The following is a 27,925-nucleotide window of genomic DNA, read 5'->3' on the forward strand; positions in this document are numbered from 1 at the left end:
AGAGATGTCAAATTGCTCTTCCCTCATGCCTCCAGCAGAGGGCAGAATGTAGAAGGCTTAGATCCACTGGTTTGTCATTCATACTCCTATTGTAAGTACACTTAGGCCTAAAAATAGACAATAATTGTCTAGTCTAAAAAACGAATTCAAGTTATTTCATGCGGCCTTCAAATCCAAAACATTAAGTCAGGTGTGTTTAAACTTCTCATCTGTTATAGAAAGCATACAGAGACACACATATACAAGTCTATACTCAAAAAGATCACCATTATTTACTTTTTATTTAGTTTCCAATATATAACACTGAAATGAACGATACTTCCACGAAACAGACATTATTGTTCTCTTTTAACACTGATATCAATGAGCACAGGTACAAGGATACACAAACACAGTCACGATACAAAACCAGCTACCAGACTTCATTTCCAAAGTTACCTCGAATCACGCACAGCCATAGCTTGTCCTGCACTACAAGAAATAAAAACCTTAACAAGGAAACTACCAATGCTACAAAAGTGACAAAAACATGTGTAGTCTATCACTGTGGAAGTCCTTGTTTTTTGGAAGTACCTTTTTTTTATCATTTTCTAAAGGAGAATAATTTTGCGGCTACAAAATCACCAGTAAAAATAGTTGATCTCTGTAAAAAGGACTCTATAGAGGACAAGCCCTGGCCGTGGGTTAAAATACATCTTTTTTTTTGTCACGTACTTGGAAATATTCTTTCATACAACAACACATCTTAATTACAAATGTACAGAATCCCATTGTTGTCAGAATAATGCCCTGCGCATAAATGCTTTATCTGGAATAAGCTCAATGATTATTTCAGACTCGATGAAATGACCCATCTTCATATACCTGAATCAGAATCATAGTTTCTGAAGTGTTTGGGAAGAATAGTTTTACATATCGTGATTTGTTTATTATATGTTCAATTTCAATATCTGCTCGTGGCGTTCACTGCTTTTCTAAAATAAAGAATAAAGAAAAAATTGCCATCCTGAGTGGGATTCGAACCCAGTCCTTAAATGTAAACACAACCTTTCCTGCAGTGAACAGAAGCGAGAAAAGGCACACATGAGAAACCACAGAGCTGTAAGCTACAGTACCTACAGGATAAGGGCGGTTTTGGTTATATCAGCTTAATGGGACAAACAGTGTCATTTAAACAAACCTGTCAACTTTTATAGTCCAATGCTTACTCTCATAAAAGGAAAGATGACAGAGAAACTCATTTTGTATGACCCTTCAAATCAAGGTTACTGGTGAAAAGGCCATATATGAATGTGCTAAATTACTCCATAAATCTAAAAGTACAAAGAGTACTTTCAATTTTTTTCTTTATCAGTAATTTTGTCATTTTATTTCATATTCTAGTAAGCTTACACTCTAAAAAAAATGCTATACGTTATTTTTAACCCAGCCTTGGATCAAAAAGAGACAACTCCAGGCGTTAAGTTATTAACCCACACTGTAAAAAAGTTCTACTTTTCACAAGTTGAAAATATTTAACTCAATTTGTTATGTCAACTAAATGCTAGTCAAAAACTTAAATAGTCGGTTCAGTTGACTTGCATAACCAATTTGATTAAACTTGCACACAGCTCTAAACTTGCAGCATTTTTTACTGTGCAGAAAATGTAAAAAAAATACAGCATTAAAACAACTTGGTTTTGCAAGTCTATTCAACCTACTATTTTAAGTTTTAACCTGTGATAAGTTGACTTAACTTATAAAAACATGTTGAAAAGGTTTAACTTAATTGAATTTTTTATACAGTGTTTTTGACTCATTATAACTGTAAAAAATTATTTGCTGCCTTAAATTTTATTTTCAATTTAAGTCATTTTAACTTAATATTGTTTATCTTGACTAGAGATGAGTTGTTATAACTTAGAAAATGTAGTTGCAATAAGTCAACTGGATTTAATAAGCTGTAGTAACTCATCTCTTGTCAAGATAAATAATATTAAGTTGACATGACTTGTAAATCTGAGTTGATTCAAGAAAAAAAATGTATCATTCCCCGCCAGCCATTTTTTGTGATTTTCATAAAAGTTTTACAAAATGCCTTTTAGGAAATATAGAAATATATAAACATACAAATATAATCAAATGAAAGAACAGACCATCTGCTTTCACAAAAACAAACAAACAAATAAAATGGGAAAAAACTTTCATCCTATTTTTCTCTGCTTATAAACTATTAAATATGGGTATTTTTTCTTCAAAAATACCAATAATTGCATTTTTGTGAAGGAATTTTGTTAGAGATCAGATTCAGAACAATTATCATAAAATACATGGAGTTTAAAATTAGTAAATATTTCTTGCTTCAGTTTTTATAAAGTGGGTAAGAGCCCCATCTAGTGGATAATCACATTATTACATATTAACATAAAACCTCATCAGGAACACTTTATGCAAATAAATTCTCTAAATTGACAAGATAACTCATCAATGGCGGGGAAAGAGTTAAAGGAACAGTATGTAAGAAATTTATATCAATTAATCATTAAATGGCCCTGAAATGTCACTAGACATTAAGAAATCATTTTCATTTCAAATACTTCTATCACTCACAACAGCGGTCCGGCCAGGATATTGTCATTTAAAAAGTGGAGTTGCAGCCCTCAACTGATGTTTATGTTGTCGTTTGGTATATTGGCCACCAGCTGTGTGATTGCAGTACCAGTTTTAGCCACACGTTTTGTGATTGCAATACCAGTTTTGGCCACAATCCTACATACTGTTCCTTTAAGGTAGCAAAGATTTTTTTACAGTGTGTTTTTTAAAACAACTCAGCATTTTGGTTTGAAACAAACAAGCATGGGTTAAATTACACCCCAACAGGTTGGGTTTGTCCCTTTTTGATCCAATGCTAGGTTGAAAATAACCCAGCATTTTTCCCATCATTTAATTTGATTATGTTTATGCTTCAAACAAGAAAAAAAATCAACAATGGGGTATGAAAATAAAAATAATTGAAGAAAAATTCAAGTTTTAAATTTGATACTTAATCTTAGCTGCGTTTGATTTGGCATGATGGGGAGTAGATACATAACTTAACTATACTATACTATACTATACTATAAACTTGCTACACTGCTCCAGAGAACTTGCTACATTAATAGGCAGATTTTACATTTATAACCTCACTTTAACATTCATAACTGCTTATCATCACTGACATCCAGCATTAAAAGAATTGACACATGCAGTTTGTCATCATTTACTCTCCATCATGTTTTTCTAAACCTGTATGAGCACACAGTCGATGGTACCCATTGACTTCCATAGTATTTGTTTTTTACTAAGGAAGTCAACTATGTGGTTATCATCATTTACAAAAACATATTTTGTGTATAACACAATAAAGAAATTCATACAGGCATTAAATAACATTAGGGTGAGTAAACAATGACAACATTTTGATTTTTGGGTGAACTATCCCTTTAATGCATCTCATGTCATGAGCAATAAGCAAATTTAAATGTTTTCCTTCCCCCTCTTCAGATACTCAACAGTTTTGAGACAATATAACATGATGAGATTCTCTCTATAATATTTAATAGAAGGAAGAACTGTAATGTCATAGACTGAAACCATCAAGATTCCTCTTTAAGCGGTGGACTGATATTGAAATGCAACTCACACATCTTTCCAGTGGAAAGGTTACAGAGAACGAGGCGAGCGAGTCCAGTTTCTATGAAAACGGACAAAGATTTATGCATCCAGCATCTGCTCGCTCTCTCGTGTGAGGGCGAATACCTAATGTCTTGCACTAAACATCTTTCTGTTACTTGATCCAAGTTTTTTAAATACAGCAAATTGGGGAGGTTTTCGTTAAGTTCACAAAGCCAAAATATGTAATAAAGTGGCTCTTGATGTTAAACTGAACATGGCAATGGCCGTAACCCCTGTGAATACAAAGGGCATTTCACACAGGATACATGTTTTACATTAAACAACAAGAACATACAAGTTTAAAACATTTAGTCCCGATTCTATTGGTGCAATGAACAGCCAACATCCATTTGTAATGTTTAACCAAACTAATGAAATAAAAAGAGACAAAAGAGAAACATTTTGGCTAAAAGGTCAATAGCTGGCATTCAAGGTTTTGTGATTTGGAATAGTGCACACATGTTCGGTCTATCACAATATTGCTGCTATAATAGCAAAGAAAAACATGGATGCTGCATGGGGACCGTTTTAGCAAAATGGTACACACGCTCTATTAGCAAAATAGAGGCACAATTCACAATTGGTTTTTATGATTCATACAGATGTTATCGTGTAACGACTGGCATTTTACACATTTCTTGTCTGGCTTGTCCCACCACGACACCGTACGACACCATACTAAAGACAGGAGAACTTTCAGCACACTACAGTTACAGTCACTAAGACTAACCTTAAAACCATTGTCCCATTAACGTGGCTGACATACATACAATCTGAAACCAGAAAACGCCTGAAAAATAGGAAACTCTACAAACATCCCCATATCCTTTGCTTTAGAAATGTACGTTTACGTTTTATAAAACACATCGCAGCCACAGTTAACTGGGTCTTTGCTTCAGATTTTCTTTTTTTTTTATACGTCATTTAGTTTTTTATTGACAGTAGCACTCACAGCTTTTGGAAAGATATCGTTTCTGTAGCTATCATAAGAGAAAAGAGTTACAACTACACTGAAAAAATATATGTATGTTTATATACTATATAGAGTTTTTTGTCTTCTTTTATCTTTTAAATACAGAATGAATATACTGTGTAGACACGGCCATCGCGGCAAAGGAATAAAGGCATCTGTCACAACCCTCACTTACGCCACGTAGGTCACATGACCCGAGGGAAGTGAGGTCGCTGAATGGGCGGAGTCGTTAACGAAAGCACTGGTCAGTGGCACTTTGTGCATTGAAGAAATAAAAATCTAGTATAAGGCTACACGGGTGTATGCTTGTCTGATACTAGTTGAGTAAGGACATTGTGGTTCAACAGTTTCCTTCCAGATGGTTGGGATGCCAACCCGCTTCTCATGGTCCAACAGGTCTCTAAAGATTAAAGTTTAGCAAGACGGCAAAAATAATCCATTTGCGATTCGTAAGGGTCTTTCAGGGGCGACAGTTTTTGGCCACTACGGAGAGCTTGAGGGGAAAAAACAGCACAAGAGGATCCATCCTCTTATGAACATCTTCCTGTTGAGTCAAAGCCGTACGTTCCACAGTACTGGAATTGCTTTCGTCTCTTTACATTCCTATAGGAAGTAATGCTGGTATAAGGAAAACCCTCGATAATCATAATATTTCATTTTCTTGTCCAAACATGTTTTTTGTCTTTATTTTTATATATCGCCAAAGGTTCTTCAAGACTACCAAGACTTCACAAACACACAAGAGACGTTACAAAATAAATATACATTACAACCATATCACAGTTCATAATTTCATAAATATTAAATAAATAATAAATAGAGATGATACTTCTCCCTCGGATGTAGTTTGGATATTTAAAAAAAAAAAAAAATTGCAGAGATAGATAGATCGATAGATAGATAGATAGAGCAAGAACTTCACAAAAAATATCAAAACATTGTAGGTTAAAAATATTTGCACTTAAAAAATGTTTAAAAACTCTCTATTGTCAAATAAAAAGGAGTAAAAAAAATTAGTAGTGTTTTTTTCTTTCCAAATATCGATGTGATAACTTTTCCCACTGTGAATATTTAAATACGTAAATAAATCAAATAAATAATACAATTTAAAATTAAATTATAACAAAAAATAAATAAATTACAGTAATTGCGTATAATTTATGTATCAGTACCAATCCATCATCTTATCCGATGGTGAATTGACTGAAATGAAGTGCAACTCATTGTTCATATGTAAAGACACGACTACATTGGGTCCTATGGTGTAAGTACTATAAATAAAGGAGATTAAGCCGGTGCACTTTCACGTAGCTTTAAAACAAAAGAACAAACCATAGTAATAAATAAAAACGATGCTAGTGTTTAACAGATGAAATTTACAGAGTCAACCAAATGGCATTTGAAGTGCTGTGATATGGTTGAACACGCACTTTCACTCGAAAAAGTGAAGTTCCCATGACCTTGTATTCAAAAGCCATTGGGAAAAAGGAGGAAAGACGAGGAAATACTGCATATGTGTGTTCCGGCTGGGCTCTATGCATTCGATGCATCCCACATTATTTGGAACGTCACACTTGTTTTCTTGAAGAGCAGCGTCCTCACAAACTTCCCCCTCGGCCTCACATCTTAAGATGGACGCTGTGGAGCTCTTTCCTTCTTTTTCAAAAACATCTTGCGCTTTTTCCACATGGAAATAACAAAAACTAAGTCTTGGTAAATAAACTGAAGGATTTGGTTCCGTTCTTTCTCTCCCCCCTTCCAATCCAGCAGCTCTTGTGGATTTTGGTCCGTATAGTAGTATCTATATATATATTATATACCTCTTTCATATCTCATCACAGAATGCTCCCTGGGTTGAAGGCTTAGATTGTTGATCAAAAAAACCTGAATGCCCTTTTTGTGTCATTTGTATGCTCTTCTCTCCACGACTCTTCTCCAGTCACACCTTGATGCCTTTCACCGCCTTGTTGATGGTCTCCAGAAGGGCCTTGTTCTCTGGATTCTGGTAGCAGTCTTTATTGGTGTACATGTCGGTCAGGGTGCTCACGTAGCTCTCGAAATTCTGCTCTGTGATTGGCTCCTGCTGCAATGCAAATCGGAGCCCCGGTTTGTGAGATGGATGGGTATGAATGCATCTAATCCTTTTGGATATCTATTGGAACGTTTGTAGGAGCCAAGGTTGTGTGTGTGTGTGTAATAACTCACCATGTGAGGCAGGCGAATGTTGGCCAGGCTGCGTATGAGAGCTTGACTGAGTCCAGACAGCTCCATGAACAAAGCCTCATTCTGTTCCTCAATAATCTTATTCTCCTGCTCGATGTTTTTCAGGTTCTTCTCCATGGATGTGATCTAGAGCATCACAGAGAGAGATGATTGCTGAGTACGATTGAACTCAACCGCTTTCCCACTTTTACAGTATAACCTTTACTATTATTTATCATAGATCACACATTTTATAGAAAAAAATGATACTTTAAGGAACTTCAAATAAAGTAAACACAATTTTGGTTGGTTTAACTTAAAAATTTTAATGCAACCAGGTAACTTCCTTTTTCATTTCCTTCAACTTAAAAAACATTAGTTGTATGGTAAAAACCATAGATTGTAAAAAATATGGACGTGGTGTGCGTGACGTCACCCATAGGTTTGTGAAGAGGTTTTTTAAAGCCAATAGTAGGTGATGCCTGCCGTCGCCATCTTGGCCACGCGTCAACGCACATCACTCATGCATAACCGAAAATGGGTAAAGAGGCGGGAAAGGGGTGGAACCACGCCCATCTAGCTTGACGATAGTGACAGTAGTGGCAGTTCACCATTACTTAAGCGGCCACTCCCTTAATTATGCAGAACTTTAAGGATTAATATAATTTAAATGGATGAGCAGTGTTGGAGGAAGTTACTTTTAAAAGTAATGCATTACAATATTAAGTTACGCCCCAAAAAATTAATTAAGTAACGCAATTAGTTACTTTTTTGGGGCGTAACTTAAATGTAACGTAAGCATTACTTTCCATGAATATTAAGTTACTTTTGCGTTACTTTTTCTTACTTGGCTGAGGCTTGATCTCTTTCAGGCCTTGCAGGTGTTTTTTATGATCCCAAAAATGTCAAGCTCTGGCCTGCCATCTCCATTTCTGACTCAAACTATTCCCGCTCAGACCCACAAAGTGCGTAATTCTACGTAATATGTTCAGTTTAATTGATGACATTATTTCATTTTTAAATGTAATTAATTAAACTGAAAAGTAACTTGCATTACTTTTTTAAAAAAGTAACTCAAATATTAATGTGTACATTTATAAAGTAAGGCGTTACTTTACTCATTACTTCAGAGAAGTAATATTATTATGTAATGCGCGTTACTTGTAATGCGTAACACTGCGGATTAAAAAATTCACGCCACTTACAGTTGTTATGAAGGGAAGAATTGAATCACTTTTGCAACAGGCTGTAAACATATTATTTTCTGATGCAAAGTTGAGCATTTTAACATGGGGGTCTAAGGGAATTGACTCCCTTTTGGAGCCAGCCTCTAGTGGCCAATCGATGAATTGCAGTTTAAGGCACTTCCGTATTGGCTTTATCAGAGAGATCGGAAGGTTGCCCCTCCGTAAAAACTAATAATTATTAATTATAAGGCTACCAGGTAACTTACTTTTTTAAGTTGAACCAACTTTTTTTAACAGTTTGGTGATATAACGCATGCTTCAGGACACCATCATTTTGGTCAGTGTTTAAAAGCTGTATGTCTAACCTGTGTTTGAAGGTTGACCATGTCTGCCTCCATCTCATTGTTCGATTCACTAAGTTCATTAATTTCTTTATTGAGTTGCTTGATATCTTCATCATTATCTAACACTGCAAAGAGAGGAAAGAGTCTCGATTACGTTGATTTAATTATTTTGAAGATGTCCACAGATGGATGGAAAGTCTTACCGTCGCTGGCTCTGAACTTAGTGCTGAGATACTCTTCTCCGGGGAACTTGGCTTTCTTCTTATTGAGGGAGGCTCTTGGGCAGCCAGAGAGACTGAATAAAACACAATTCATCATTATCATCATCATCATCATCAAAAACTAAACACAAGAATACATCTATATGGATCCTACAATGAACCGTCTTGAGTGTAGCTATAAATTATATTAAAAGAGAGCAGAAACAAGATACTGGATATAACAAGACTGTCCACTCTTATTACTATGAATAGGGGACAATGCAATGCTCAATACGGCTGCTCTGGCGAAAGAAGTCCCGCCTTCCAGTTAAAAGAACCAATCATCAATGGATAATTAATCACTTTGTACAGAGTCGTGTGAGGTAGTAGTCGAAATTACCTTGAAAAGTTGTTTTTAGAGCAATTTAAGCTTAAAGTCTTCCTGTAGTCATGTAAAATGCATCTTTGAGCATGATAATAGCATATATAAAAGTTTGACCTGTCACAGTAATTTCTTCATGCTTTAAAACATCTTGAATGTACATCTACACTCATTTAGTATACGTGGATCTATGAATATGCAATTGAGTCCCTGCCTCAACTCAATCTTACGGCTCAGACCATATATATAAATATGCAAATTAGTCCTCACCTCCACTCTTTTGCACCACCTCAGACCATAGATATATATATGTAAATAGATGCTACATTCTACAGTTTCAGACACATACATGTAACTTCAAAGTTGGGTTTCGTGAATTGTGCATTTGCAGCAGTATTCTTTAAGCGCTGATTTTAACAGCATTTTTGACACAACTCTGACTCTCTTAGTGTATATGTTGTGACCCAAAGTCATTCAAGCACAATAAGCTTGAATAAGAACAAGCACCCATTGAAAAAATGACACGCTTCAACTTTAACAATACGACAGGTTATCAAGTGGCAGTAAAACCCTCTTATTTTCTTCTTCTCTCAAGTACCTGCGGTGTGTGAGGAAGCTGCCGTTGGCGTGACCCGAACCATCGCATCCAGGAGTAGGGCAAGTGGGACCCTCAGTCTTAAATGCCTTCCAGGAGAACGGAGAGCCGTTCAGTAAACCTTCCTTCTGCCGCCTGGCAGCAAGCGGGCAGCCGTATGCGCTGCGGTGAGTGGCGTACTTCCCGCTGATGTGACCCAGACTGTCGCAACCCGGCACTGGGCATCTATAAAAGACAGACAGAGGTGGAAATGGAGATGGGGATAAATAAAAGTGGAGTTTGGTTAGACTAGATCCGGTGACTAAGAGCATTCAAAGCATCACCTTGCTTTTTACTTAATTTGTTTTTGCTCACACAAGCCTCTATTCGTTTTTGTGAAGAGGGTCATATTTGGATACCCAACAGTCTGTGAATACTACAACACTGAATTGGCCGAAAAAACAAAACATTTTTACACATTGGAGTGGCACCATATGTGGCTACTCATTGACGTTGAGAGAATTCATGTGGATAAAAAGCTTTTACACTTGCCGGTCAAAAACATTGTATTGCAGATGACTCACAATTATACGCACAATATTTCAATGCCCTATGAGCCATCTGTGCCGTAATACACTGTTCACAGTTTCGTACATTAAACCTTAAGAAGTGTAACTGTGCGTCTTTGTCTCTTGCTTTTAAAAGTGATACAATGAAATCAAATAAAAATGCTTTTCAGCAAAGAAATATTAACACTACTAGAACTAATTCCACACAAAATTCGTAAGCTCACGGCGAGGGTCCGAGCGGGACATTCATAAGGTTGCCACGGTGACATTTAACAAAGCTGAACACAATCAATATTGGTGGTGTGTAACAAGTGTTGTGCTCATATCTCAGGTGTTTCTAGACTTGATTAAATCATAACTTGGTTAAGGTAAGATAGAGTTTTTACTAAACTACACTGCTCTTTCTAAACCTAAACTGTTACTGTGTGTTATTTGATCATTGCCTTACAGCATGTTTGGTTTTTACCGTATAGTAGCGTAAACGAAAAAGGGAAATGCCGAGGCGTTCTATGCAGGACTAACTTTAAGAGCTCCGAATCCTCCTTGTCATCCTTGAGGGGTGTTGTTTTCATTCCACTTTTTTTGGCCCGTGGACACCCAGACAAACTGAAAGCAGATAGTACGTAGATCGTGATCAGAGGAGCCAGAAATTTACAACAATATAGGTCGTGAACTACATCACTCAATCCACCATAACCGAAGAGTCAAGTCAGAAGAAACCAAAAGTACTTTCGCTAAAGATGCCACACAGGCTAAGCACAAGGCCGTGTCTGAACCAGGTGATGCATTGATTTTTAAACGTTTCTGTATTCAATAAAAGTTCAATGCTTTGTGATGTGTAACAGCCAATCAGAACATGATGTTTAACATTGTTGACGTTTTATTGTTTTTTAACGAATTAAATGTGCAATTGGAATTTGGACCAATGGCAATAAAAACCGAGCATCTTGTCATGGTTTGTAAAATATATTTTTTAAATAAAATAAAAAATATACAAAAACATAAAAACAATAACGTACAAAAATTGTATAAAAACTAAATTTAGGTTACTATGGAAGACTTTTATTGCTTGAAGGACACCGCGTGAGACCGTGCTAAGTTGGAAAGGCAGTCTAAAAATGCTTCTCTTGACTGCTTAAGGGGCCGTTCACACTTCGCCGTCAGAAAACGTGACCACAAAATGCTTTCCAAAGCACTACCGTAGCTAAGCAAACCATGAGCCGCACTCTCCATAGATTCAGTAACACGTTTACATGCATTGCTTCTCCTATTTGTGTTGCTTGACAGATCGTACACCTCTGTTTACATGATACAATGCCGATAAAGCTGATTGCTTGACGCGCTGCAGCGTCGATCCACTTGAAAAAAGGTGCGTCACATGCAGATCGACCACGCAGTTAAAAATAACGAACTTGCAAAAGACCCGAAATGTGATCGGCCCCTAAAAGTGCACAAGATCAGTGGTATGTTCCTTATATCCGACTTAACAGTCTGCAAGGCTGTTATGATGCATCTCATACACGTGTCTAATATACGACTAGTGCTAAACTCCTCTGTCCTGTGTGTACTACTGTATATTGGTGTCAATATTAAAGGGATTGCTGAATGAGCCATACCTTCTGTGAGATGCGTAGTTGCCGGTGATATGTCCTGAACCATCACATCCTAGAGTCGGACATCTGGGAAAGTGAGGTCATATGTTGAAGATTAATACGCATGTAAAATCTACAATCAGGTAATGCAACATAGCAGTATTGGCTAAAGAATAGTGTACTGTAGGTTTAAGTCCAAATAGAGGGCGAATAATATTGGCCAGTAATATATACACACCGGCCCTTTAAGACTGTAACCTATTACATCATCAACATGTTGAATTATTGGTCGAAAAGGAAGGGTCAAAGAAACAACAAAGCATAGAGAAAACGCAGCTTTCTGCCAAGCAGACCCACTTGAATGAGAATAAAAGAGCAAGAGCTTAAGCGAAGCGGACATACTTGAGTTCGGCTGTGTGTGCTGCCATGAGGGACCGCAGACTCTTATCAGCGAGAGGACAACCAGAAAGGCTAAAAACACAGAACGGAGACACAGGAAAGAAGAGAGAGAGAGAAAGATAAGGTATAAAGAACCCAGAACGTCCCAAATCAGCATAGCAGGCAGAAAGCAGGCAAGAGTTCAGCAGAAGGGAGAGATAAAATCTACATAATGTCCTGATATAATTATTACATCCCTATTGTGTAATCTCGCACTGAAAGGTCAAGAGGAAACAGTGCAGGTGCGCTCTGTACCTGCGATGGGATGCATAGTTTCCTGTGATGTGTCCACTGCCGTCACAGCCAGGAGTGGGACACCTGCACAGGGGGACAAAACAAAAACCTGACTTGAGTGAAATGACTTTCAATGTAAATAACAGAAATGCATGCAAACTGTTTGGGATGGACTTACAGCAGGAGCTCCTTCTTGCAGTCCTTGGGCTGGAACCTGACCTTGAAGCTGGGGGTCGTGACCTCGCCGGGGTACTTTCTGTCTTCGAGGACGTCCTGCATCATGTCGCAGTCCTCAGGGTCGGATGAGGCGAATGACTGAGCGCTGTGGTCCATCTGTGTAAAGATACAAAGTCATATATGACACACATGTCTGACAGATGTCTGATTACTTTAATAACACTAGATCTTGGGTTTATGTAGTTTATTTTTTAGTCTATTTGTTATTAATGTCTAATTACTTAAGTAAGAATACAAATGTGTTTATGTAGTTTGCTTAGTTTATTTGTAGTTCTTGTGTAGTTAATGTATAATTTCCTAGAAGACACTACACATAAAGTTCATGTAGTTTGCTTGTTTTAGTTTATTTGCAGTTTATTTGTTTATTTGTCTGATTACGTAAATAAGAGTACACATGTACATATAGTTTACGTGGTTTGCTTAGTTTATTTCTATCTCTAGTGTAGTAAATGTGTTATTACTTAAATAAGAATACACATGTAGTTTATGAAGTTTGCTTAGTTTATTCAAAGTTTATTTCTAGTTTTTGTGTAGGTAATGTCTAATTACCTGGATGACACTAAAATAAGAATACACATATAGTTTATGTAGTTTGTTTAGTTTATTTCGTTAATGTCTAATCACCTGCATGACACAACACATATAGTTTACATTGTTTGCTTAGTTTATATCTATCTCTAGTGTAGTTAATGTTATTACTTAAAAAAGACTACACATGTAGTTTATGTAGTACTGTATGCTTAGTTTACTTGTAGTTTATTTCTAGTTCTTGTGTAGTTTATGTCTAATTACCTGGATGACACTGTACATATAGTTTACATAGTTTGCTTAATTTATTTCTAGGTCTAGTGTAGTTAATGTGTTATTACTTAAATAAGAATACACATGTAGCTTATGTAGTTTGCTTAGGTTATTCAAAGTTTTTTTTAGTTCTTGTGTAGTTAATGTCTAATTACCTGGATGACACTAACCATATAATTTAAGTAGTTTGCTTAGTTTATTTCTAGCCCTTGTTTAGTTCATGTCTAATTAACTGAATGACACTAACCATATAGTTTATGTAGTTTGCTTGGTTTATTTGTAGTTTGTTTCTAGTTCTTGTGTAGTTAATGTCTAATTACCTAGATGACACTGAACATATAGTTTACGTAGTTTGCTTAGTTTATTTCTAGGTCTAGTGAAGTTAATGTGTTATTACTTAAATAAGAATACACATGTAGTTTGCTTAGTTTATTTGTAATTTATTTCTAGTTTTTATATAGTTAATGTCTAATTACTTAAATAAGAATACAAATGGTGTTTCTGTAGTTTTCTTAGTTTAAAGTTTATTTTTAGTTCTTGTGTAGTTAATGTCTAATTACATGGATGACACTAACTATACAGTTTATGTAGTTTGCTTAGTTTATTTCTAGCTTCAGTGTAGTTAATGTGTTATTATTTAAAAAAAAATACACATGTAGTTTGCTTAGTTTATTTGTAGTTTATTTGTAGTTTTTATATAGTTAATGTCTAATTACTTAAATAAGAATACAAATGGTGTTTCTGTAGTTTTCTTAGTTTAAAGTTTATTTTTAGTTCTTGTGTAGTTAATGTCTAATTACATGGATGACACTAACTATATAGTTTATGTAGTATGCTTAGTTTACTTGAAGTTTATTTCTAGTTCTTGTGTAGTTAATTTCTAATTACCTAATTTCTAATTACTTGCTTAGTTTATGTGTAGATTATTTCTAGTTCTTGTGTAGTTAATGTTGAATACACATGTTGTTTATATATAATTGTCTAGTTTATTTGTAGTTTATTTCTAGCTCTTGTGTAGCTAATGTCTAATTAAATAAGAATACATAGTGTTTATGTAGTTTGTCTAGTTTATTTGTAATTTATATGTAGTTCTTGTGTAGTTAATGTTTAAATACCCAAATGACACTACACATGTAGTTTATGTAGTTTGTCCAGTTCAATTCTAGTAATTGTGTAGCTAATGTCTAATTATTTAAATACTACTACATACGTAGTTTGTCAAGTTCATTTCTACTTTATTTCTGGATAAACTACAAACATAGTTTATGTAGTTTGCATAGTTTAGCTCAAATCATTTCTGTGTTCTTAATTTTAATATTACAGGAAATCTACCTCTTCTAGCTCCTCCTCTCTCTGCCGATTGGGTTTGGTGTAGTCCAGAGGCCCCTCCCACTCTTCCTGTTTGTAGGCGTGTAAGGAGTGGGGAGAGATGCTGCTGTTGCCATGGTGAAGAGATGAGGACGACGATGATGAAGACAGATCGGGGGAGCGTATTTCAGGACTGGTGCAAGACACGCCCACCTCTCTCTTAATGGGCTTCTTCATGCTCAAGTCCAGAGTGCCATTCTCATCAACTTCTATTTCCATACTCTGCAACAAGATTAAATAAAATATGTTACATTTTGTTTGATGTAAACATTTGATATTTATTATAGCCTTTTATTTAACCCCTTCAGACCTGATATAGGTTATTATTCAGTTTGAGTATTAAACATAAATGAATGGCACACCGAAAAGATAATTTCTGACACAGTGTTGTATCGTGTATGTGCACATGGAGTTGGAGATGTGCACAAACATCAGGCACTGATCCCAGATCAGTCCCAGTATGATTAGAATTGAGCCACTGGGCCTTTCTGCCCATTAATCTTCCCCTTTTATCCCCGTCTGCTAAAAATATGTCAGGGAATCGAAAATGATGAAGTAGTCACTCCGCAAGCCGAGGAAAAAGCTTTAAAAAAAAATCACAATATGGAGGAAAGACCTTCTTCAATTACAGTCTAGATCCAAAAGTTCTCCAACAACAGAAGGTAGAAGATGAGGACTTGATTGATGGTGTTATTCTACTTAAAAAAGGGACAAGGAGAAAAAAGAAATAAAGGAGAAAATAGACAAGAGAGATGCTCTCATTAGCATCAGTCATGAAAATACTGAATAAAAGAATATAAAGTGCATGGTTCTGCCAATCCGGCGGGCTCACTATCAACCTAATGCAATAACAACATGAAGAGGAGATAGGGATGAAACGAAACGAATGGAGGTGCAGATGAAAGAGAGTGAAGATGACGAAATAGGATCTCAACAGCGAGAAGTCCCGGTAAACACATTTATTAGACTGTCTGATACAAACATAGCTGAAGATCAGTCAAGCATAGAAACAAACTTTCAATTAACTGATGCCATTTGTATAAATGCTAGACATTGGTGGTTTAGATACACAGCAGCTTGCTAATTCACAAGCTGCTCATAATTAAAGAGAGTGGATATTACAAGATTGAGCACTCCTATTACTACGAATAGGGGACAATGTAACGCTCAATATGGCAGGACTGGCGACACAAGTCCGCCTTCCAGTTAAAAGAAACAATTATTAATTGGTTGGAAATATGTTGTTTAATTTTTGATTTTAGGAATATCTGTCTTTTCGTATATTTAAATAGGGTAGGATTTTAGTCTTGCATGACTGAAATAACTGGCCGTAGGTGTTGCAAACATGGCCACCCAGTTGTGCGACTTGCCTAAAGGGACTTGGTCTTTAAAGTCAAAACTTTATAATTATAACTAAATATAATGTAACAAAATATAACTGCGCCACAAATACATAAAACAAAAATCCACACAAATTTCTCACAGTCTGGGAATAGTTTTGATCAAAGACTCATCAAAGGCTGTTGATCAAAGAAATTAATCTGCAAGTTGTTATTTATTTCATGGCAGTGCTCTTAAATGAACCAAGCACTTAAACTGAATCACTAAAATGAATCTGACTTTCTAATGTTACTTTGAAAAAGACAAATTCTAATTTTCTACTTTCAGCTTGATATTTCTCAACACATATTCATATATATCGGTTCTAGTTTATGTTTACTGCCTAGTGTTTAAATTATTTACTTAAATTCACTGACTGTAATGTACTATGGATACCGCATACAAAAATGTAGCAATGCTGAACATTGCGGGCATGCGCGTCAAAATTCTTAGGGATAAAATCTGTTTCCGCCAGCGCGGGACTTTTTCAATGCGTCTCATGCAATTTCCAGCCCTCGTCGCATGGTTGTTGTATGTTTTCACTAAATACAACAATATATACCTAAAGTCCAACCACCGGAAGCGTCTGATATTTTGAGCTTGAGGTGTTTTTAGTTAACAAGAACTGTTTGAAAATTTGTGTCACTTTCAACCGGCCGGCGTGCTTCCACTAAACTCTGGACACTAACTAAAAGGTAGGTGGACCAAAATATATATCTTTTATCTTGATACTGAAACATAGTAATCTAAATCTATGGAGAAAAAGGAATTTAAATAAATAGCAGAAATTTAAATATAAAATTTCTGGTAATAGACTACAGTGAATGTCCTGTCAGAACATCCACTGCAGGCATCGTTCTAAAAACCATGGTTATCATGGGTCCGATGCCCATTTCAACTAAAGTCTGATGCCCATTCTCACTAAAAACAGTAAATGTTCATGATTTCATTTAAAAGAACTAACAAAATTCTACATTCTGTTAAAATTTCATGCAAATATCTTATAAAATGAGAAAGTTACAAGCAAAAACATGTGAATAAGCAGCACACACATTCCATTGACATCCATATATAACTTTTCCTCTAATTTCTAATACTAAAAATATCATAACTTTTTCAATCCTCAATGGACTTTTACAATCCTGGTATCTTTGTAAATGTCTGATCTGTCTAGTCATGTGATCATTTTTGAGCTTTGGGGTTTTTGAAAATTTTGTCGTCATACCTAAAAAATGCCACCTTGGCAAGCTCCAATCTGATTGGCTGTCTTTATGCAGCTTTGGGAGTCAGGTGAACATTATTAGATAGAGCCGTTTGCCTACCTTATCTTGGTGTCTGACGCTGAGGTTTTCCGGTCTCTCCCAGCAGCGTGTGGACAGGTTGAGAATGGCAGTGGCAGCCATGTGGGCGGCTTCGGCGTCATGGGAATAATCGTAACCGCTGGAGGAGCTCTTGCCATAACCAGCGTGGATGCTTGGACTTGGAGGGGATGCTCTGGGGAACAGAGGTTTGGCTGGGGGCAAAATAAAACATGACATTAGTAACTAACACTATAGATGCATGTTTACATTAGTTTTAAATAATACTTATTAATTAATAAAATTGTCTTTATTGGATGATACAGTGAGAGGTGCTGAGAATCAATATGGAGAAACTGTGTGACCACACGGCACTCGCACCACCCACCAGGCCACTTTTCAGACACTGACTTTATTTTCAATCTTCGGCTTATTGTCGACGGCAATAGCGATTCCTCCATTGAAGCTCGCTCTACCGAACTCAATTACCGCTAACCTGTCGCTACGGCAATAAAGCATCTTGAACCAGGGTGTACTATTCACACAACAGAGCATTTACACACATCTCTGCACCGCAAAGGGTGCAATATACATAATGTTCGTAAACCGTGACTAATCCCGCTCACATTTGAAGGCTTTGGGTGAAGTTTCGCTGGTGTGCATCTTTGGGGCGAGCATGCGCTTGCCGAACACCTGCACGTCGAAGCTTGCATAATCGAAGGACACCTTGGAGTACTTCTCCAGCTCCTTGGCCAGATTAGCGCGTGGCGTGGCGGGGACGAGGCTGGGCCTGTAGCTGCTGTGCGGAGGAATCTCTAACTGCTTCACAAAACACATGGGCCTGAATGTGAGAGAGAGAGAGAGAGAGAGAGAGAGAGAGATCCGTCATTTCTGCCACAAAAGAATCAATATCCCTGGAGTGAGGAAAAAAGGTATAAAAGCAAGTGTAAGTGAGCATAAAAGATCTGGAATGAAAGAGCGAGCTGGAATTAAAGTGCAGAAGAGGAGCAGAATTAAAAGACTGACAATGAGCCAGATATACTGAGCAAAAAGAAAAGGAAAGGAAGAGTCCCATAGATAAATAGTCTGTAAAAGAGTAAATTCAAGTTAGTGAGTGGGAGAGAAAGAGAGAGAGAGAGGTTTTAAAGCTGGGTGACTGAAGGAAAAGAAGGGCAGGATTAAATGGGGTCTTATCAGCACTGAGCACATTAGCATATCGTATAGCATGGAATTGAAGCCTTAAAGGGATAGTTCACCCAAAAACGAAAAATCTGGCAACCCTCATGAGTTTCTCTTTCCGGTGGAGCACAAAAGGAAATGTTAGGCACAGATGAAAATCATCAGGGCTTGAAACAAAGGTGAATAAATGATGACTGAATGCACGTTTTTAGGTGTACTGTTCCTTTAAAACTCACTTTCCTAGAAAGCCGTTAAAAGCTGAACAAAACTCTGACAAAGAATGCACGTGGGTGCGGGTGTCACTGTGGACCGCGACACCGTGTTCTGTATTTAACATCATTACCGGATTTCACTCGTAAACCAGGCACGGTTTAAAGGATACAAGCGCACACACACGCAGACACCTACACCAGTTACGGTGGCATGTAAAGTATATTAGCCTCTGTTTCCCGTCTCTTCATTAGTCAGCGTGTCCCATTAGCACGGGTGGCATGTGAAGCCGTCAGAAGTCTCTCTGGTGACTTCTCATTGTTGGCGTCCTCCCTTAATGGGCTTTCTCAGTGCACTGATGCTCATTTAAATCCGAATAACACTAATAAGAGAGGACTGCTTATTATTTTCATAATCCGCATTGCTTTGTCTGACCGCAGACATGCTTCCTGAAGGAAAGTAATTATTTTTCCAATACTCTGCGCCCTGTAAGGCTCATAATTAGCTTATCAGTGGTATAATTAGACTAGCGGGTTCAAGGCCCGAGCCTAGCGTGCAATGACAGGCTGCGGTCCATTAGAAGGGCAAAGGAAAGGGAGGACGCCCGACCAATTGTACTGCGCAAGCGGGTTAGGCCTCTCTGTGATTGATAGATGTACTAACCAACCGCAGCAGGCGTGTTTGATAGACACGTGTGGCAGTGAAGGACAGACAGAGACTGAACGAAGGGTAGGTTTGATGATGTTGGGGAAAATGGGAATAAGCTATGATGTTTTTAGTTTCTGGGTTGTTTGGCAGGGTTTAGGGCTCACCTGAGAACGCGGTCAGAGTTGGGACTGCCTTTCATGTGCTCACCCATGGGCTGGGGTAAGTGCTGCTTGTCGTGGCCTTTGGAGAGCTTTTCGGCAGCAGCGATGGGACACCCTGACAAACTGATAATGGGAAGTTAAAAGGAGTGAAATATAGTCATGTATTGCTATATAAGAAAAAGAAAAGATGGAAAAGCTGATTTTTTTAACTTAAGTTAAAAAGTCAATAGGAGGTCACAACCAGACATTATATGAAAACTGAGCTAAAGTCATATTTACATTCAGTAAAAATAAACCTTGATATCATTAATGTTGACTGAGAAAGGTCATGGCAAAGATTGAAATCAATGTAAAAATCAAAACTTATTAGATAATGAGACTTTAGCCAGACAGGGTCACATATACAGTAACATGCGTGTGACTTTGTACCTGCGATGTGTGTTGCGGTTGCTGTTGACATGTCCCTGGCCAGTGCAGCCTGGCGTTGGGCACTTCAAGACATTTTCGTGCATGGCCAAGACTAAGAACAACCAATCACAGTGCAGAGAAGAAAATGAGTCAGCCAATGAAAACCTCAACTGTGTATTAAATTATTCAGACAGCAATGTTTCTTTGGTAACACTTGGTAAGTTTCGGAAAGGTCACACTACTAAATAGGGCTGGGTATCGATTTAGATGTTCCAGATCGATTCGATTTCGATTCACAAGATATCAAATCGATTCTATAGCGGGTCCGATTTTCGATTCTCGACTCAATTTTTATACTCCATTCTCGATTCAACTCAATGAATATAGATTATATAGGATATTATATTATAATATATTAAAATGTACATTTACATTTACATTTACGCAGCAGCAAGAGTGGTCTTCAATGAGCCAAAGAGGGCGCACGTCACTCCTCTCTTTGTCAAGTTACACTGGCTTCCTATAGCAGCCCGCATCAAATTTAAGGCTCTGCTCCTGGCCTTTAAAACCATCACTGGGTCAGCACCCCCTTACCTTCGCTTGCTTATAGATTCTTATGTACCCTCTCGATCACTGCGCTCTGCCACCGAGCGAAGACTTGTGGTACCATCTCAAAAAGGGAAGAAAACACTAACGCGTACCTTCTCAGGAACTGTCCCACAACTGTGGAATGATCTGCCGGTCGTGACACGATCAGCTGACACTGTAGCTGTCTTTAAAACTCGGCTAAAAACCCATCTCTTCCATCACCTAACTTCCTAATTACAGATCTACTATCTTTATTTAGTTACCTTCTCTTTATCTCTTTCTCTATTTACCTTCCTCCTTATCTAAAAAAAAAAAAAAAAAAAAAAAATACTAACATACCCTTGGCTATGTATATTGTGTTGGACTTGATGAGACTATTTCGAGTGCACTTATGTATTGCTGTTCTTATGTTGCCATAATTGCTTCTATTGTTTACCTCACTTGTAAGTCGCTTTGGACAAAAGCGTCTGCTAAATGACTAAATGTAAATGTAATGTAAATATTAGAATATAGATTGAATGAATGAATGACAGTCTCGCCTCTCGCTCCTTGGTAACATCGCACAAGGCAAAAAAATGGTGACATCTAGTGGAGAAGACAAGTAATTAGATTAACGTTAATCTTACGTTCAATGTTTGCGGGAATAATATTGGAAAAAAAATCGATTCGTGGCCTGTGAGAACTGATTTTGAATCAACCACGAAAAAAAAACGATTAATAGAAAAAAAAAATTTTCCCAGCCCTACTACTAAAGCATACCAAGTCGTGTATTCATAATCAAAAGATGCAACCTAAAAAATGCTGCATTCCAGACTCAGATTTAAGATCGGAAAAAAGGTCTGGATTAAATAACATTTAAAGTATTAGTAACATTAAAACATTAATGTTACTAATTATTTACTTACATCAAAACATTTTATATATTTAGCAACATTAAAAGAGCGCCATTCCAAATATTATTTCCAGATTGAGGTAGAGAAATATCCTATCCTATATCCAAGTTATATGGAACGCAGCATTTCAACCCATGCCTGGGCTAAAGGCGGGGTGCATCCCTGAAAGCCAATGTTGACATCTGAAATCACCTAAACAAATATCCCCCACCCCAATAGAATCTGGACCTTCTTCTGATATAACCGCCCCACACATACGCAACCCAGACAACAATGTCGGTTAGTAGACACGCCCCTTACTGCTGATTGGCTACACGTGTGTTTTGTTACTCGGCCCGACTCTCTTTCCCAAAGATTTTTTTTTTCAAAAATCATGCACCCAGCCTTTAAATATGCCCATGTTCTAGGTTGATTTAAGCTAAGCTTTGAGTTCAACCCAAAAAGAGAGTTTGATGTTCACTCACTCTCTGGTGGGATCCGATCTTTGTGTGGGCAGCCCGACAGACTGCGGTGATGTGGATAAAGTCCAGTCACGTGACCCGTTCCATCACACCCAGGGGTTGGGCATTTGATCTCGCGCTTCTCTGATCTAGAACTCTCTGTGGGTAGCAGAACACCTGTCAGTCAGACCTTAAAACAACAATCATTTGTGACCATGGACCACAAAACCATACGTCGCATGGGTATATTTGTAACGATAGCCAACAATACATTGCATGCCTCAAAATTAGATTTTTTCCTTAAATACCACAATCATTAGGAAATTAATTATTAAGTAAAGCTATTTTGTAACTTTCCTACCGTAAATATATCAACAATGTATTTATCATTAGTAATATGTCCTGATAAGGACTTCATTTGGACAACTTTAAAGGCAATTTTCTTGAGAATATTTTGCACTTTCAGATTCCAGATTTCTCAGCCAAATCTTAACAAATGATGTCAAAATCTCAATTTCGAAAATTGACCCTTATGACTGCTTTTCTGGTTCAGAAGAAATATGCAATATGCAAAAGACAGCCACATCTGCAACACACCAAACACAAACAAGAGTTTCATTCTCCAAAGAATGAAAAGTTGCTTAAATTGTTCCCGGACCCACAAGAGTGCAAGTTTACGATGATAATCATGGTCATTATGTGCACAGGGGCAGGTGGAGGTTTCATACAGGATTATTATCCTCAGCGAGTGTTATTAGGGTGCAGCAGGGTTTATTGGACTATCCACTGAAAAATGGAGCTCATTACACGGACCTCACCATTGGCGAAGCGCGTCTCCGCATTACATGAGAAAAAGAATGCGTGGTGTCCAAGGTAAACGAACGAGGGTAGACAAAGAGAAACTGTAAATATGAAAGAGAGACGAGAGAGAGAGAGCAAGAGAGAAAAAGAGCTTGCATGTGCGCTCCAGTGGCTCCTTAATTAAATGTTGAAATGTTAACAAGACATGCACCTCCTAATTAAAAGCGGTCGAGGCTCGAGGAGGGCAGTTATGGAGGGGGTGTGGAGCCCTACCGAGCACTCGGTTGATTCAGGCGGCTCACGGACCGGGCACGGTGCCAACTGGGAGCAGAACAACACCACAAACAAAACCAATAAACAAATAAACACGTGCCAAACCAATCTCATTACACACGCGCTCTCTCTCTCTCCTTCATCTCACTCGCTCGCTCGCTCTCTTTCTAAGTGCTTCAGTAATTATAGACTATGGCTCGGGTTTATCTATGGAAACCAATTCATTTGACCCATTTATACTCTCTAGATTTCCTTCCCCCATTATTAATCTTGCGGTTCTTTGCTGAGCGAGAGCTTGCCATTTAATCTTCAGTCTGATTAATCATTACGTGCGTGTTTATTTATGAGAATTTGTTGATTTTCGAGGACTCGGGTAGGGTGTGTTGGAAAATGCATATGCTAATATGCACTTTTTTGTTTTGAGTATTTGTGCGTGAGGCTCCGCCCCTTTCTGTAATACTTTTTTCTGAAAACTTTGAACCATTTTTTGTAAAATCAACTTACATTAATATGATTTGATATAACGATAATGATTAAGAAAATGTGAAAACTGGACATTGAGTTTCTGTAGCTCAGGTGGTGGAGCACCACATTAGCAGCACAAAATGTTAGCATTTCGATCCCAAAAAAAGTTATGTTTGTGATGCAGTTTAAAGCATAAATGCATAAATGTATGTGTAAGACTTTGTAGAGGTGGGTACACAAAACAACAATAATCAGACCTTTTCCAAAGCAGCTCTTGCGGAGATGCTCCATGTGTTTGCTGGGCTGGTCATCCAGAGCAAAGAAACGATGGTGTTCGGGAATGCGACTGAGCTCGCGGTGAGCTTTGACCTGCTGGGCCTTCAAAGCAATGGCCTGCTCCAGCAAGCCCAGATTCCCCCGCATTATGTCGAACATCTCCGACTCGTCTGCCAACGTTGACCGCTGAGACAAGCTGTCGTCGTCCCCGTCTTCGTCGTTCCCATCCATATCTGCATCCCTGTCCGACTCTCCGGACTGCACTTCATACACTGTGTAGTTTTCTGCTATTGTAAGTTTGTGGGAAACATCTTCCCTTAAACGGGATCCCTGAGGCGCAGTGATAACCGAGGGGGCGGAGTCTCTTTCTCCTCCCTCTTCTGACTTAACATCAACATATTCCCTCTTGTGTACCTCTTCTTTGTGCAACTCAGAGCCCAGTCCTTCATCCTCATCATCATCCTCATCATCCTCTTCTCTCTGTGTGTCTTCATTAAAATACTGGTGGTCTGACTCTTTCTGACTCTGGTCTTCAATTTGCATCTCCTCTTCTTCATCTTCAGTCTCATCTGTACTCTCCATCATTTCATTTTTCTCAGATGCCAGAACTCCTAGTTGGTGTTCTGTCTCTTCTTTGCCATTTCTTGTTTTTTCTTCTTCCTCTTCTGACTCCTTAAAAGGGATGCAATCTTCTGGTTCCAAGGTGCTGGGTTGTTGGTGCTGGGGGGACATGGTGTGGTTGTTATGGTTGTTGAGGTTAGCCATTGAGTTGGCCACTATGTGCTGATAGTTGGAGAGATCTGTGGGTTTGGGCTTCTCTGAGCTGGATGATTCAATGATGATACACTCTATGTGAGACAGAAAAAAAGATGGAGAATGAGAAGACTTTTATGGCTCCTGAGCATCACATCAGATTGAACTTGTACAAAATATACAATGTGTAAAATGTATAGAATTTAAAAGTGACCTTTATGAACACCAAAATACAGCTTGTTAATGACAGCTCTTTCATTTTAAACAGAATAACTTTTACTTCAAAGTGGACCTACAACTGTCTCATCACCCACCTTCATCACCCTCCTCTTCCTCTGTATTGGTGCTCTCTGAGTTTCTATTTATTTGCTCCTCTTCACACTCCTCATCACCATTCCTCTGCTGTGGTCCTTCTGTATCTGCCTCCTCTTCCTCCCTCACTTCTGTGTCGTCTCCACTACCGTCACTCTCTGCGTTGAAGCCTTCATCCATCGCCAGCTTCAGTGGGTGGGACTTCCTCTTGGAGGCGGGCTGCTCAGACTCCGCCTCCTCTAGCCGCCTTTTTCTGGCCAACGGGCAGCTTAGAGCACTATAGAACCAGGGAAATAAAAAAGTGAGAAATCAATAAATTTTATGAGACTCAATAATTGATTTAATTTACTGTATGACCCAACACAGCATAAAAAAATCAAATACTGACATTTATTAATGGCACAGATCCAGCAATACTGTAATATTGCAGATTGACAGGAAGTAAATATGCCAAAATTCTATATAATTTGACTCTACAGAGCCTTTGATGTCAACTACAAAAGATTTTGAAAGTGCCCTGCTGTCCGATACCCGATCTCAATAAAGCACCAGTTGAGAGCCTGTGATTATGGTACATATTCCTATACTGACTGTGAATATGAATGAATACAGGAAAATGACTTATACATGCAAACCAAGCAATGTGCCCATGCTAAACAGTCAATGAATACTCAAAATGAAACAATGTTGGACCTGTAGGGGGCACTATGCTGGCTAAAACCCAATATTCAATTGACTACTAGAACACTCAATTATACAACAATACATTACAACTAGAGAGAGAGAGAGGGAGAGACTATGAAGGGTGGCATTCAATAAAGAAAGCCTTCACCTAGAAAGCTTTGCTATCAGAGATAAATCTAGAAACATGACCCATCTCAAATGGCTTCCTGAATATATACAGTTGTAAATAAACATAACTGTAATATATTTCCAATAATCAAAGACGTACAGTATGCATTAAAGAGAGAGGGAAAGACTACTAGAAAAGGAGACTAAGGAGATCTACTGTATGAGTGTTTGGGATCAGTAAATATTTTACTATAGTATATGTGACACAGAGGAAGGTGAGCTATAAGGGCTACAGAGAACCAGATGGGTATATCATCTGCCATACCTTCTGTGTCTGGCATATTTGCCACTGATATGGCCCGAGCCATTGCATCCTGGCGTGGGGCAGCTGAGTTAGAGATATAGAGGAGCTCAAATTAGAAACGCTACTTATTGGTTGTTCTGTGCTAAATAGTTCATCAAGAGTAAACACGGCCACACATCCATGCCCGTCAAGCAAACAAACAAACATAGATTTTTGCATTTACTGAAATAATTGTTTTGTCAATAGGAGCTGTGATCGATCAGCTTTGCATTTCCTCACCCTGCGGTCGGGTCTTTCTTTTATCTCATGCAATCGCCTCGTTTTCCCAGTAATCCCAACGATTTTGTCAATTTGTTTTATTGGCATTCTTGTTTAATAAGCGACAAAAGCAACCAGGACTTATTCGTTCTCAAAAGGTGAACCTGATCTGAGTTTGCAAATAAAATGATTTGGGTAATTTGGTTATGCTTTACCAATCAAAAAATATATATAGTTTCTGAAGCGACTTAAATAATATCAATATATAAAAAAAGGGACAGTAAAGCAAACTTTATGATATGATGGGTACATAACGTGTACTTCTACATTTACATTTAGCAACTCTTTTAACCAAACAACTTAAGGGAAAACAATAAAGCGATTAATCTTAGGGATGCAATCTAGTGCAGTATGAAAGGATCTTTCATTGCCACGATCTGTTTAAAATCTGTGATACACGAAAGTGGTCGCGAGCAGCTTCGGTGACCCTCATGGCCAGCGAGTGTGTTTGATACAGTTCAATTTCACTCTCGTGCACTTGACCGTGAATGTGGAGAATAACTTCACAAGCCGAGATGTTCAAGAAGGCTTTCATATCTCATACTATCAGACACTGGCTATCCGAAACAAATGCTTGACTAGACAAACAAAAATGACCAAGCGTAAATAACCTGCAGACCTCTCTCATTCGTTTGATTTCTGTTGCCGTCAATCATTTTGGTGAGGGTCAGTATGGTTAAAGATGAGATTGTCTGTTACACGTCGATTAAAATGGTTTTTGTTTGTGAAGTGGCGTGCCATGAGATCCAAATAATATTAAAACATGGATTTGCAAACATAAAGAAAAAAATTTTCTGGCATGAAATTCATTTCACAATATTAACCCTTTCTTACCTCAGATCCTGTCCTGTGATCTCAGAGGGAACTGCAAAGACACAAAGGAACAGAACAATAAGCAGAAAAATCTCAAGCCACCAATAATTGCAAAGTACCACAATCAGTAAATCACAAATACATACAGACCCCAAGAGACCATGTGCAGTAGCATTCATGACTGCATTAGCAGAAGACAAAACACACACACACACACACACACACACACACACACACACACACACACACACACACACACACACACACACACACACATATATATATGCATACACACCACACACAAAGTACAGAATACCACAGTCAGCCAAAACATCAAGACTTGACGATAGAAAAAAATGTGCAGCTATATGCACACTTCAGCATAAAAACATGATTAATCGACCCTGTTGTTTAGTGGTTAGGGCAAAATTGTCGACATAGGTTTAATAATAAAAAAAGGAATACAAAACACCAAAGAAGTGATATGGTTGGCTTTAAATGAACATTGCGGGTTCAGTGAAATCGGCATCTGTTTACACAAATATTGTCTTTGCTTTGCTGTAAAGCACTGGAATAAATGTTAAAATACACACAGATTCGCAAGTACACTGTAAAAAAAGATTTGTTGGTTCAACTTAAATTTTTATGGCAGCACGAACACTTTTTTTTTAAAGTTAATTCAACACAAAAATATTAGTTAACTCAAAAAGTAAATGTTGACTCTACTAAGTTGAATTAGCTCAAAAATTTAAGCCAGCATGAACACTTACTTTAATTTGAATCTTTTTACAGTGACTTTTACAAAAAAGGTGCTTTTAC

General features: G+C 37.8%; 1 protein-coding gene across 5 annotated transcripts in view; it reads right to left on the minus strand.

Annotated features, from left to right (window-relative positions):
- Window positions 1-3,546: 3,546 nt before the first annotated feature.
- Window positions 3,547-27,925, minus strand: part of myt1b (myelin transcription factor 1b) — a 35,024-nt gene continuing 10,645 nt past the window's right edge. For 2 of the 5 annotated variants that reach the window (XM_065249749.2, XM_065249748.2), the window contains exons 4-23: window positions 27,128-27,158; window positions 25,997-26,059; window positions 24,882-25,156; window positions 23,796-24,662; window positions 22,024-22,158; window positions 20,100-20,190; window positions 19,674-19,793; window positions 18,099-18,313; window positions 17,497-17,687; window positions 14,759-15,016; window positions 12,567-12,721; window positions 12,410-12,472; window positions 12,119-12,187; window positions 11,741-11,803; window positions 10,647-10,730; window positions 9,580-9,801; window positions 8,603-8,694; window positions 8,421-8,524; window positions 6,872-7,015; window positions 3,547-6,749 (exon numbers count right to left, since the gene is read on the minus strand). In XM_065249749.2, coding sequence (XP_065105821.2) covers window positions 6,606-6,749; window positions 6,872-7,015; window positions 8,421-8,524; window positions 8,603-8,694; window positions 9,580-9,801; window positions 10,647-10,730; window positions 11,741-11,803; window positions 12,119-12,187; window positions 12,410-12,472; window positions 12,567-12,721; window positions 14,759-15,016; window positions 17,497-17,687; window positions 18,099-18,313; window positions 19,674-19,793; window positions 20,100-20,190; window positions 22,024-22,158; window positions 23,796-24,662; window positions 24,882-25,156; window positions 25,997-26,059; window positions 27,128-27,158 — 3,386 coding nt within the window. In that variant the 3' untranslated portion in view covers window positions 3,547-6,605. The remainder of the gene's footprint in view (window positions 6,750-6,871; window positions 7,016-8,420; window positions 8,525-8,602; window positions 8,695-9,579; window positions 9,802-10,646; window positions 10,731-11,740; window positions 11,804-12,118; window positions 12,188-12,409; window positions 12,473-12,566; window positions 12,722-14,758; window positions 15,017-17,496; window positions 17,688-18,098; window positions 18,314-19,673; window positions 19,794-20,099; window positions 20,191-22,023; window positions 22,159-23,795; window positions 24,663-24,881; window positions 25,157-25,996; window positions 26,060-27,127; window positions 27,159-27,925) is intronic. The other 3 variants (XM_065249750.2, XM_065249751.2, XM_065249752.2) reach the window with 3 other exon arrangements.

Source organism: Paramisgurnus dabryanus, chromosome 21 (genome assembly GCF_030506205.2).
Source record: "Paramisgurnus dabryanus chromosome 21, PD_genome_1.1, whole genome shotgun sequence".
NCBI lineage: Eukaryota > Metazoa > Chordata > Actinopteri > Cypriniformes > Cobitidae > Paramisgurnus > Paramisgurnus dabryanus.